The 13,954-nt window shown below is 40.7% G+C and overlaps 1 protein-coding gene across 3 annotated transcripts in view; it reads left to right on the top strand.

Moving 5' to 3' along the window:
- The window catches only part of fah (fumarylacetoacetate hydrolase (fumarylacetoacetase)), a 101,526-nt gene extending 88,345 nt beyond the window's left edge, over nt 1–13,181 (top strand). For 2 of the 3 annotated variants that reach the window (XM_081604962.1, XM_081604961.1), the window contains 2 exons: nt 7,493–7,610; nt 10,306–13,181. In XM_081604962.1, coding sequence (XP_081461088.1) covers nt 7,493–7,610; nt 10,306–10,382 — 195 coding nt within the window. In that variant the 3' untranslated portion in view covers nt 10,383–13,181. Of the gene's footprint in view, nt 1–1,201; nt 1,265–1,404; nt 1,564–1,794; nt 1,851–7,492; nt 7,611–10,305 lie in introns of those variants that run through there. The other variant, XR_014086828.1, reaches the window with a different exon arrangement.
- The last annotated feature ends 773 nt before the right edge of the window (nt 13,182–13,954 follow it).

Here is a 13,954-nt window from a genome sequence, read left to right as displayed (position 1 = left end):
TGTAGGGGGTGACAAGATCGACCCCTCACCGCTCTCACCGCCCCAGATACTCCAATTGTCTGTCTCACTGTAACTTCCATAGACGAATGGATGCAAGACATAGTGAGATATTGCCATCTCACTGTATCTTCCAACCTTAGGTCCAGGCCCCGCGGCATGGGCGGGAATTGGGGGGCATTGCCTGCCCACAGAATCAGCCGTGCCCCCCTGTACTGGAAGATGTTTGTTGTTTTTACCTTAAAGCGGCCAACTCTGTTATTCCTATATTGATTTGATACAGTAGGGCACAGGTGTCCAACTCCAGTCCCCAAGGGCCAGTGTCCTGCAGTTTTTGGATTTGCCACAGGTTCAAAACACTGGAATGAAATGGCTTAATTACCTCCTCCTTGTGTAGATAAGTTCTCCACAGCCTTGCTAATGACCTGATTATTATATTCAGGTGTGGTGCAGCAGAGGCACATCTAAAAGTTGCAGGACACCGGCCCTTGAGTACTGGAGTTTGACACCCCTGCAGTAGGGGCTTCCGCACGTCCCATATATGTGCCCTCTGTCACTTTTTTTCAGCAGCTAAAACTGTTTAATCCGTTGTTAACGCGTCCTGTTTTTCCGAGCCACCTTTAAACGCAGCATGAGCGCTAAGATGCTCTTGCTGAAGCTGCGCAGGTGTGTTAGAATCATGGCAGCAAAATGCAAAGAACTTGGCACAGTTTTACCCCCAAACTAACTGACTGAGTTGAATAATGCTGTTGGATGCAGGTAATGTTAGCTAAATGATGACTAGCTAGTAATACAACATGTTAAGCTTGACAACAAGTAGTCTACAGGCTACTGATGTTGTTTATGTTCAAAAGTGGGTTGTACTTGTTACGTTCACTTGAGTAACTTTTTTGGGAGAAAAAATGTATTTATAAGAGTAGTTTTACTGCACTTTTTCTTTTACTTGAGTAATATTATTATTGCTACATAGATTCCTTTTGCCCCCTCAAAATAAGCTGATGCCCCCCTGTTAAACTCGTCTGGAGCTGGGGCTGCTTAGGTCTACAGACAGAGGCACAGAAGGTACATACATTGTCTGTGTCTGTCTACAAACATTGTATATGGATAGAGAGATCAGAATGTATTTGTCTATGGAAATGTCTCTCTGTACCTGAGTATTAAGATAAAATTAAAACTAATATCACTGAACATTGTTATTTTTCAGGAAACTGCATCAAGGGCACAAGCTGGTCCAGCACCTTTTGCCACCTAGAGTATTTTTTCATAGGTGAGTGAGAACTTTGAGAACTATTTCAGTAATGCCTTTACAAAACATATGTGGTACTTCACAAGCATCTAATCTAAAAATTTAATACGTACTTAAAAAAACAAAAGGGTTGATTTGAACAGTCTCCCATCTGTTTCTAGGCGATTCATAGGCCTCAACCCAGAAAGCAGAACAAAAGCTGCAAACGGAAAAGTGACATCAAAACCAACAGGACAACTTATGCAAAACACTAGGACAGCAGTGAACCCGTGTGTCTCCATTCTTCTCCTTCATGGACTACCAGTGGAACTTTTAAAATGGTTAAAAGTTTACACACAATCAGTTCTCTTACTCCATCTCTCTCCCTGTCTGTCTTTTTCTCTGCCTGTCTCTCTGTATCTGTCCTGTCCTCCGACGAAGGAAGGTCATAGAGAGTGTCTGTCCACTAAATCTTTCCTTTTCATCTTGTCTGTCTTTAACTGACATAAATGCAGTTTAATGTGCTGTTTATCTCATGTATTAAAACATGTTTTTCTTTTTTTATCTTCTAGCAACCCTTTGATTTCTGGAGAAGTTCAGGACTGAGACCAACTCAGAACTCATCCATGTTGGTTTTGTTTGGCTGTTCACCAAGTCTTAAATTTGCCCAAATGTTTAAGATGTACTGTTGGGGTTCCAATAAAGTTTTGAAAAATATGTAACTTCAAACTTTGACATTGCTGGATCCCCCTTCCTTCCTTCGAAGGAAGAAAATGACAGACATTTAGAATTTTGACTGCAAGATTTACATAAAAAGCTGGTGAAATATTGTTTTTATGACTTTGACATGCAGTTTGCTTGGAAACTTTGACATTTGGGCACTTTTGTTTTAGTAATTATTTAATTCATTGTATTCAATGTCTGAGTGGTCCGTGCCTCCATTGCCGAGGCAGCTTATCAGAGCTGTGGCCGCAAGGTTGTCAGTGCCTGTCGCGGCGGCAACCCTCAAACTCGTTGGTGGAGGGACGCTGTCAAGCTGAAGAAGGAGTCCTATCGGGCCTTTTTGGCCTGTGGGACTCCAGAAGCAGCTGATGGGTACCGGCAGGCAAAGCAGCATGCGGTTCGGGTGGTCGCTGAGGTAAAAACTCGGGCGTGGGAGGAGTTTGGAGAGACCATGGAGAAAGACTTCTGCACGGCTTTGAAGTGATTCTGGTCCACCATCCGGTGTCTCAGGAGGGGGAAGCAGTGCAGCACCAACACTGTTTATAGTGGGGATGGTGTGCTCCTGACCTCGACTTGGGACATTGTGGGCCGGTAGGCGTAATACTTCGAAGACCTCCTCAATCCCACCAACATGCCTTCCATTGAGGAAGCAGAGCCTGGGGACTCTGGGTCGGGCTCTCCAATCTCTGGGGACGAGGTTGCCAAGGTGGTTGAGCAGCTCCTCGGTGGCAGGGCCCCGGGGGTGGATAAGATCCGCCCGGAGTTCCTTAAGGCTCTGGATGTTGCAGGGTTGTGTTGGCTCACACGACTCTGCAATATCTCATGAACATCGGGGGCAGTTCCCTTGGATTGGCAGACTGGGGTGGTGGTCCCCCTGTTCAAAAAGGGGGACGGGAGGGTGTGCTCCAATTACAGAGGGGTCACACTCTTAAGCCTACCTGGTAAGGTCTATTCAGGGGTCCTGGAGAACAGGGTCTGTCGGATAGTCGAACCTCGGATTCAGGAAGAGCAATATCGCCAGCAGCGATATTGCATCGCTGCTGGCGATGCTGTCATCAATATCATTGGTTATGGTCTTCGCCAAGGCTTCCTCCATCTGACTGACAGTTTCATGGTGAGTGTATATGTGTGCACTGGTAAGGTTTGGGCAGCCACTTGACTGTAACAGCTTTATCAGGTCAGGATACAGGTGGCTCGGGGTGTTTGTTTTAGCCATATGCAGCACAACTTTAAGTTGTGTTTTTAATGCCTTATTGCAGGCAACCTGTGATTTATCCACATGCTTAATCATAGCTGCACTCTGGTTGAGCACTCTTGAAGCCTTGATGTGGCTGTGGCTTTTTTGGTGGTCATTTAATGCTGATTTCTGTATGTTTGTGCACCCTCGAACAAATCTGTTTCTCAAATTGGCTTTTTTACACGTCGCAAAACATTTTTCCATCCTCCCTCCTCAGCCAAGAGAACTCCTGCTCCCACTGAATTCTGTATTCCCGCCTGACCTCCTTGCTACAAGTTGATCGTGTAGTGTAGGGCGGATTACTTGTTTGTCCTTCATCCTCCACTGCATCACTCCCTCTTTTTTCAACATGATTGCAGTTATTGGGCTTTTTGAAGAAACTTCATATTCTAAGCTGCCTTGACATTTTTTTCAAATGTAGTTGTTGGGGTTTTTTAAAGTTAGCTCAAGACCTATATAGAACCAGACACAAGACAAATGAGGGTTTTATGACTTCCTTTGCAAAGGGAGAGATCCACAACCTCTAACCCGCTCGGGATCAAAGATTGGTGAGCTCTGCTCCACTCTGATTGGAATTAGCTTTTATTATGATGACCTTCTTCAGTAGAACAATGCTGAGATAACAGAACAGATGGACCCCTTGAGTAGGAAATTACATTATAGATAAAGAAAGAACCTTAAACTGGTCAAAGGTAACTGAACACATGTAGATAAAACACTCAAATAAAATGATGAAACAATGATTAGTTAAAATGATTAATTTTACCCAACAGTAGTCAACAACGTCATGTATTTTCTTCTCCCTTTGGTTTATTGGCGGTTGGCAAAAACTGTAATGTGCAATTACCGCCACCTACCAGACTGGGGTGTGAAGTTCATGCACCGGTTGGTAGAGAGTGGATGTTATTCTGTCAAACGACGGATGGTGTTTAGATTTCTCCGTCATCACGTAAAATAACCAGTCAAATACGGAAAATATTCGGTTAACGCGACCTCTGGGAGGGTGCATGGGAGTTCGCCCAACCGGTCTACATGTGTTCTGTGGACTTGGAGAAAGCATTCCCCGTGTCCTTCGGGGGACTCTGTGGAGGGTTCTGCAGGAGTATGGGGTACTGGGCCCTTTGATATGCGCTGTTCGCTCCGTGTATGACCGGTGCCAGAGTCTGGTCCGCATTGCCTGCAGTAAGTCGGGCTCGTTTCCTGTGAGAGTTGGACTCTGCCAAGGCTCCCCTTTGTCACCAATTCTGTTCATTACTTTTATGGACAGAATTTCTAGGTGCAGCCAAGGTGTTGAGGGGATCCGTTTTGGTGGCCTTAGGGTTAGGTCTCGTCTCTGCTTTTTGTGGATGATGTGGTCCTATTGACTTCATCGAGTCGTGATCTGCAGCTCTCGCTGGAGCGGTTCGCAGGCGAGTATGAAGTGGCCGGGATGAGGATCAGTGCCTCCAAATCCGAGGCCATGGTCTTGAGCCGGAAAAGGGAAGAGTGCCTTCTTCGGGTTGGGGGGGGGGGTGTCCTGCCCCAAGTGGAGGAGTTTAAGTATCTGGGGATCTTGTTCACGAATGGGGGAAGAAGGGAGCGGGAGATCAACAGGTGGATCGGTGCAGCGCCTGCTTCACGGCAGACGCTGCACCGGTCCGTCGTGGTGAAGAGAGAGCTGAGTCAAGAAGCAAAGCTCTCGATTTACCGGTCGATCTACGTTCCCACCCTCATCTATGGTCATGAGCTTCGGGTCATGACCGAAAGAATGAGATCACGGATACAAGCGGCCGAAATGGGTTTCCTCTGCAGGGTGGCGGGGCTCTCCCTTAGAGATAGGGTGAGAAGCTCTGTCATTCGGGAGGGACTCGGAGTAGAGCCGCTGCTCCTCCACGTCGAGAGGAGCCAGTTGAGGTGGCTCGAGCATCTGGTCAGGATGCCTCTTGGACGCCTCCCTAGTGAGGTGTTCCGGGCACGTCCCACCGGGAGGAGGCCCCAGGGAAGACCCAGAACACGCTGGAGGGATTATGTCTCTCAGTTGGCCTCGGAACGCCTTGGGGTTTCCCCGGAGGAGCTGGAACAAGTGGCTGGGGAGAGGGAAGTCTGGGCCTCCCTTCTGAAGCTGCTGCCCATGCGACCCCACCCCGGATGAAGCGGAAGAAAATAGATGGATGGATGTATTCAATGTAATATTACTATGAGGGTAAATGTATCAGTTATGTTTTTAGATCATTGTATTTTTCACTTTGGTTGCAATACTTTGACTTCTATGTAACAAGCAAATATTGCTGTTGCAAAATACTATATTTTGTTTTGCTTCAGTTTGTCAAATCTAAATTGACAATAAAATAAAGCGATTTTAAAATATATGTATATTTTTTTTAATTAGAAAAATAAGATTTTTGAGAGTTTGATAAATTAAGTTGCAAGTTCACATTTATACTTTTAAAAGCTAGCAAACTATGCAGTTTTATGAACTACTGTAAAATGACAACTTTTTGTAATTCTATTATAAAATTACTGTAATTTATTTTTTTATGATAAAATGTGATGAAATCACAGTAACCATGTTATATAATTACTGTCCTATTTTAAAGAAATTATAGTAGCACTAATCAAATTACAGTAAGACAGTAATAAAAATTACAGTAAACTGCAATAAAATTGCAGTAAACCTGCAATAAAATTACAGTAAAATTATAATAAAATTACAGTATACCTGCAATAAAATTACAGTAAAATTGTAAAAATTACAGTAAAACTAATAGAATTACAGTAAGGCTACTGTAAAAAAAAAATACAGTAAGGTTACTGTAAAGTTATTGTAATTTATTTACCGTAAAAATTACAGTAACTGGCTGGTAACCCTGCTGCCAGTAAGTTACTGTAAATTCTACAGTGACTTTTTTTTTTTTTACAGTGTACACAAACTGAGAACATGTATCTAGAAAGTTAATTTTCTATTCCCTCCCTCTCTGTTGTGTTGTGCTGGAATAAGAATAAGCAAGTGATTTCTTCTTTTTTTCTGGGGGTGCCGTTGTTGCTTCTTCTTAATATTTTCTAAGATACATAAGCAGAATCTCCACCTTAGAGATGATATTATGTTTTAGTGCATCAATTTTCTCATTCAAGATGTATTTGGTTTTGAATCATGGACCCATAAGTGACTATCTGTGATGTGCTGGTCACTTGAAAGACCCAGCTGCATTTGATTTTGAGCCAGTTCTCTTCTTTTCCTCCAGCTGTGTGTTACATCTGACTCATAAAAATAATTTAGAATAACTCATAAGTTATAGATCATTTGCTAGGTTCAGCAGGATTAGAATTGGAATTCCATTTTTCATTTATGTTAAATGTGCCGTTTTTATATCAGAATAAAGTTTACAGTACATATGTAATGAACCCATTTGCTCAGAGAGAGTTTTACTGATACAAAGGATAACTAAGGGAGAATATTAGATCTAGAAAGACTAAGGCTCCTTGGTAATTGTATTTCATGTCATGTTTTACAAAAGCTTAAAAGATTATTTAAGAATGATTTAACTGGTTTAAAATGCTAATCATAATTTTATGGTTAAAAGGAATTTAACTTATGTGTTTTCTGTGGTTAAAAATAATGTTATGTAATACAAAAGACTGAGTCAAAAAAAATAGAACATGCATGTAAAATGTTACTGTGGTAAGTGGGGAATTATCCGTTCTCCATGCTGAGTTCTTGATATATGAGGTTAAAGAAGAGTCAGTGAGTTGAATTCATGAATTCCATTTATTAATACCAAAATACACCTGGTCCATTTCTCATGCCACCTTTAGGAGTTAGCCAGACAAAATGGCAACCAAGAACAGTTTGTGATCTGCTTTGTTAGCCTCTAGCCAAGTTACGCCCTAAAGAGGGCGTTCCCTAGTGTGTCATTCCCTCTAACCCTAGCTCTCATTTGCATTTCCTAACATGTAATTTCCGTTAGGTTTAGCTTAGCAACTAGTTAAAAGAGATAGAAGGAAAACACAGAATTATTTATTTTCAACAGGTAATACGAGAACTGAAGATGAGAATGGACAGGAAAAAAGTTTTATTTAGCTGTATGCAATGATATCATTATTGTGTGTAGGTTAGGTTTCTTTTGGTGGATCAGATTTCTGGATTCTACATTATTAATATGTACTTTGCATTAATAATGAAAAGAGTAAACATTAGGTCACATTTAGGTCATGTTTAATTGACAGTGCAGAAGCTGACATAATCACACTGTGCATTGTTGTCAAGGTATATTTCTTTACATATTTCTTTAATTATGACTCTAGCTAAATGAAAATTTACTTTATTTCCACAGAACCCTGGCAGTTTTGGTTCCATGCTGGAGCTGTCTTGGGGAGGGTCAAAGAGTATTGACATTGGAGGAGGAAAAGCTAGAACATTCTTGAAGAATGGAGATGAGATCACCATCACAGGTTAGACATTTTGTTGTCAAAGGTGAATAACATATTCATATAACGAAACTTAGGTGGTGCTAAAATCTATGGAAGCCTGTTATTTTGAGATAGTATCTCAGTAATAATGAGATACTATCAAAGATCCAGGATACTCTCACTGGCCACTTTATTAGGTACACCTTGCTAGTGTAGGGTTGGACCGCCTTCAGAATTGCCTTAATCTTTCATGGCATAGATTCAACAAGGTACTGGAAACATTCCTCAGTGAGTCTAGTCCATATTGACATGATAGCATCTCGAAGATTAGTCAGCTGCACATCCATGATACGAATCTCCCGTTCCACCACATCCCAAAGGTGCTCTATTGAATTGAGATCTGGTGACAATGGAAGCCATTCGAGTACAATGAACTCATTGTCATGTTCAAGAAAATAGTCTGACCAGTGCAACGCCGTGGCTCTTCGTGCAGGGCTTGGCCTTAGGCAGAATTAGAGCTGAAACGATTCCTCGAATGATTTGAGTACCTCGATTATTAAAATTCCTCGAGGAAAATGTATCTGCCTCGAAGCTTCATTAAGTTATGTTTTATTATTTAGCGCACCATATTCCGGCTGGGTCGTTATTTGCATTGCGCATCACTATCAGCGCCTGAGTTGTTGACGAAAGCTAAGTGTTAGCAGCATAACATCCAATTTCCAAGTTTGGTCTGGGAGGATTTTATTGACTTTTGATAATGTCCGGGTTTTTGTTGTTTTTTGGGGAACCAATAAGCATCCTTAAAATTAAGGGAGCAATGCTTGGAGTACAGCAAACTTTCTCCTCCCGGAGCTGCTGGTTCAGAGCGAACGGCTGTGGGATTATTTATACAGGTGAGCGGATAGACTGAACACTGGGCGGGTGTGCTTTAGATGCGTAGCTTTATGGATGAACCAGAACATTTATTTCATATCATCCCGGTCTCAACAAATGGGTGGTGGATCGCATTGTGATGGTACATAGCTGGTAGATAAGTTTCTGTATGTGACGAACGAAGGTGTCAAATCCCGTCGATAACATGAACACAAAGCTATAAATGTTTTGGCAAGGTGAGAGTTAATCTATTAAACTGAATGAAGAGGAATACAAAAACTAAAAGCTGGAGTACGGACATTTTTTATAAGCGTATTTGAAATTATATTCAATTTATTATTAAATTGAATATAATTTCAGATTTTTGTAAAACTTTTCTTCAGGTTAATTTGGAGAGCTATTATTGTTACAGGTTAATTTTCTAAACTACAGAAAAGTTATTGTTAGGGATGCTCAAATATGAAAAATTTGACAGAATGATATCCGATAGTAATACTGCTGTTATTTTAGATTTACCAATGTTTTATTTTATCTTTCTTTAATGCGATTACTCGATTAATTTTAAGAATAATCAATAGATTACTTGATTACTAAAATATGTGTTTACAAGAGCCCTAGGCAGAATTATGACTTAGGCTCCCCAAGCCTCTAAGCATAACTAACAGTGTTTAAATATAGATTTATTGACGTTTATGAGAAGGAGACCAGGTTAATTGGCCAGCTTAAAATTAATCACTGATTACTGGTTGTTATTATTTGCTGTGATGTACATGTGAACAAACCCAGCTCAAACACAAAGTTTACACTACATTGTAGCCATGGTAACACAACAATCAAACTATCAACAGGATTCTTTGCACTTTTACAAAGTACATTTCCTAATTAAATCCTAAATGTACTACTTATTATTTTTTTCTCTGCTGGATACATTAAATAAAATTTTATAGTATTGTCATACTCAATAAATTGATGCTACATGTTTAGATCTATGGTCTCGCTCAATAATCAATCGCTCAATGTTAGAATTCAACCATTTATAGGGGCCCCTTAATGTCTGGGGCCTACCAGCAGCTACTGAGTTTTCTTTACCTCTATATCTCAGTCTTACAATTCTAGATCTCAGAGGTGCCAACATCAAAAAATTATATAGAGTTAACCCCTCTGAGCTTTTGATCTTTAAAGCAGTCTACATCCAAGTTGTTATAGAGGTTAAACAGAAGTAGTAGGGCTTATTGTGGAGATTTGAGTTTCTCTGTGTGTTCATTTTAGGTTTTGTTTCTAGTGAGTCTCCGTGCTGTCGTGTCTACCCTCTTGAATGTTCCCAGGTGTGTCTCGTTCTGTGAACCCCCTTGTGTATTTAATGCCACCTGTTGTCTCTGTGTCTTCGTCTGGTCCTGGTTGTTACATGTCGTCTTAAGTCTGTTGCTACCGTACATGTAATTCAGTTGCTACCAGTTATGAGCTTTAGCCTTCCACTCAACTGTGCTCCCTGTATCTTGGACTGTTTTTTGAGCTTTTGCCTTCATTAAATCATCATCTTCACTTCAACCTGAGTCCTCAGCGTCTGCCTCACCACCACACACTGCACTTCCTGACATTTATTAAAATAGCAGCAAATTTGCTTATTTCATAACATGCTTCATAACCAGCGACCTTCTCTCCTGTGATCTGTTAAATTGCAGTCTCAGATCAACACAACCCTCCAATCTTATTTTTTAAGTGACTTTTATACTGACTACCAAGCCTCATCATAATTTTAAAATGTTTATGTATTGTTTTGATGTATGCTGTCTAATTATTGTTATATTCTTCTGTAACAGCTGAATGTCAGTATTTTGTAATAATGATTATTTCTTCTTCTTAGGTTACTGTGAAGGAGATGGATACAGGGTGGGGTTTGGACTCTGCAAAGGAACCATCCTCCCAGCCCTAAATCACTGAAACCAACAGTTATTGCTAAAGTCAAATATATATAAATATATCCAATCAACTTTTATGCTTCCAATTCTAATACCGATCACCCTTGAAGGCCAATCTTTGCCGATCACCTAGATTGGCTGTTAATTTTTCGCTAATTATAGCAGTATTTATACATAAGTATAAATACTGCTATGTGATCTGGCAAAATGGAAAAATTACCTGGCAATGTATTTACCTTATTTAGACATAAACTACTAAATATTTGCAGGCACAATACAGCAGCTATTCAGTCAAAAGGACAACTGAAAAACCTGCAATCACTAAAATAATATTTAACAGTAGGTCCTCAGTACCATAAATTATTCATGTCAAATAAATCTCAAAACACTGCCTATATCAAATAATGTCAAGAAGAAAGAAATATTCATTCAGAGTCAAATGCAGGTTGCATCAAAATAACAATATTGAGTTACTGAATCAAAACTTCCTGATAGCTTGGCTAGCTGATTAATGCTGGTTCTGATTGGTTGTTTTTGACTGAGCAGAGTAATTCTGCAGAACACAGGGGGGAGACAAAGATTGTTTTTCTTTTTTTTAGAGATCATCTATCTCATGTTATTACATAGCGAAAGTTTTAATGCATACAATATCTAAAATCTTTTCTTTTTTAAAGTTACGTGCTGCAGCTTTAAGCAGAGGTTTGGTGTGAGAGTGGAGCATAAATGGCGCTCCGTATGTGATATACTACTACCAGTAGTGCAGAGGTGCCCAAAACGTCAATCGCGATCGACCGGCCGATGGCGGGAAGGTTTTGAGTCGATCTCGGCAGGTGACAAACTGATCGCCGCCGGGACACTGAGACCAGCAATTCCTCTTCTGACAGGCTTATCAAAAATATTCACTAAGATCCTAAACGTTTGTAGCTTCATTAAAAAAAGAATAATTATAAAAAAAATCAACGAAACGTGTTCAAATTTAAAATCTCAGTAATTATTGTATTAAACAAGGTGTTGCGCAATTCAATGCGTTTCGGTTCCATTAATAACAACAAAAAACGCGACTCAAAGACCGACTGAGAGCAGAGCAGGAGTTTAAATTAGCTATTTAACCACCGCTGTGTACATGAGAGGCTTATTAATAATCGAGAAATAAATATCAAGCCTGGAAACCTGATATTGTAACGGACTGAATGCTGTGTTTTTAAAGAAATCGCTGCTCAGCTTGGCAGGCGGTTGCCACGGCAACGGGTGTGCTTAAACGACAGAGAGTAAAAAGAGTGGTTTTGAGTTGATCGTCTTTTCGGATTGTTTTACCTTTTGTTTACCTTTGCTGTGGCTCATTACAGCCGCTGTAGTTTCTGAACGTTCAATAAACGACAAACTTGGACTAATTACCTCGTTCGTTTGTGAGTAGGCTATACATCACAACAAACATCAAATAGGACAAATAGGGGAAACTGGGTATGGTTGTAACACTTTTTGCTCCAGCACCTTTAACTCACAGAATTTTTGAGCTAGAGTTTTCAAACTTTTATACAAAATACCCAGTCGTGAAAACTGGTACAAGAATGTGAGATCTGTCCAGGTACACGCAGAAAACGGAATAAAGGCCTGAGAAATAACAGCAAATCTTGTATATTGATTTGATGATGATTAAGAGAAACAAGTATGAAATATAATACACAGGTGAAAGTAAGAATGTCTGTAATGTATAATCAAACTGTATGCTTTGTATTTTTGAATCAGTTAAAATGTTATAATGCATTATGGAAATTTAGGTTTGTACCTTTGAGTTAACAGTAACAACTTGATTGTTGTATAAGAATCATTGATTATTAAAAGATTAGAAATGATGAGTGAGGAAGAATCATACTGAAGTAATAATTGATAAAGTAACAAACTGATTATGTTTTGTGATGAATTGCAGAGATGAAATGTAGAAAGACTTAAGATTGTGAGAAACAGAATTTACTGTGTTGCAATTAGTACACTGAGCTGGGCGGGGGTGCTGGGAAAGCAGATGGCCGGTGGAAAAAGAGAAGTACCGAAGAGAGTTGCAGCAATGAGTCATGGGTGAGGTGATGGTTGGGGAAGGTTGGGACTTTCCACAATGAGTCATGAAGGAGGTGATGGTTGGGGGAGGTAGGGACTTTCCACAGACAGTGGGACGGTTCGAAAGCCACATAGACCTCTCCCATAAACAACCATGGGTCGAGAAAGTATAAAAACCAGCGGATAGGGGAGGGAAGTGGTTCTTTGTCCGTGGCGCAGAAGAGGAGCCAGCAAGAGGACGCAGGCTGAAGACCAGCAGAGGACCGCACCCTGGGACCAAGGGAAGCTCAAAGACTTCACGCCGCCAAGAAGGGACGAGTTCCATCAGCCCCGACCCTGGTTCCTGATCCGACCGACTCCTCTGCCTCTACCCAATGTTCTCCACTCTACTGCAGCAGACTTGGAGAAGAGACGGAGGTCATTTAATGACAAAGATTCTGCACATTAGGACAACAAACAGTTCTGCTCTGCTTCTCTTCTGAAAGAGGACTTTGCTCCGTCTGGACAAAGACTTTGACCAAGGATATCTGAAAATTACAGCTGCAGAGACCAAGTGCCATCGGGTATGAGTTGACCTGCTTCTCCCCCCGAAAGCCTCGCTCAGTAAACTTAGTGACACAGGTTAGGGATAGGAATGAAGACAGGATGTGATTGACTTTAAATTGATTTTATTATATTATTACCGATTTCATAATTTTTGGAAAATTAACCTGCTTGTCACCTGCCCCTGCTAAAACTTGCTTAATAAAGTTATATTCTAAAATATTAATGAGAATTGTGGACAGTGAATTTAATTGTGTCATTTTTAATCACTTGATTCTCCTGATTGTAGTGAAATTAACATACATGATTCTAGAGATGTGTTGGCTTTGTATTTTTTCTCTGGTGAGAGTTAAAATAATGACCCTGGGACTTAAATCTAAGTCACTGAACCCAATCTAGTCGTTGACAAGTGCCGTTATTTTAGGAAAAGAGCTACCGTTAACAGGAGTGGTTGTAGGGGTTATGCAGCTGTGAGGGCTACTCAGCTGACTGCTCTTCAACTGAAAAGGGTCATAACTTCTGGATCGAAGGTAGTTAGAGCTAGACGAGTCTTTTCCGCCCCCAGTTTAACTAGCTAATCCTCCATAAACTTTCCCTAGGGTAAGACCGAAGTTTTGGGGGTTTTCCGGACCTGTTAGACAGAGAACTGGGCAGTAGCGAGTCCGAGGAATGGTGAGACGTAGGCGGGGCTTACTACTGCAGAGTAACAAACAACCCACATTTGTTTACTACAAATGGCACCAATTCAAACCTCTGCAAGAATATCACAGACCTCATGAGGTCATGTCAAATACATGGTGTTCCTTTGTTACAACCTACTCCGCTACTGGGGTAAGTTGTAACAATTACACAAAAGAAACAAAAACAGAGGCCACACCATGTGATATGTTTATGAGGAATAGAAAATCAGAGTACATAGACACAAAATGTTTTTCAGTTTGTCTAGCACCTACGCTGGTATTCAATTCTTCTCTTGTCTCCAGTGATTAACCTGTCATA

This window comes from Poecilia reticulata, chromosome 3 (genome assembly GCF_904066995.2).
Source record: "Poecilia reticulata chromosome 3, P_reticulata-male-v2, whole genome shotgun sequence".
Lineage (NCBI taxonomy): Eukaryota > Metazoa > Chordata > Actinopteri > Cyprinodontiformes > Poeciliidae > Poecilia > Poecilia reticulata.
This window is presented reverse-complemented; position numbering and strand designations above follow the sequence as displayed.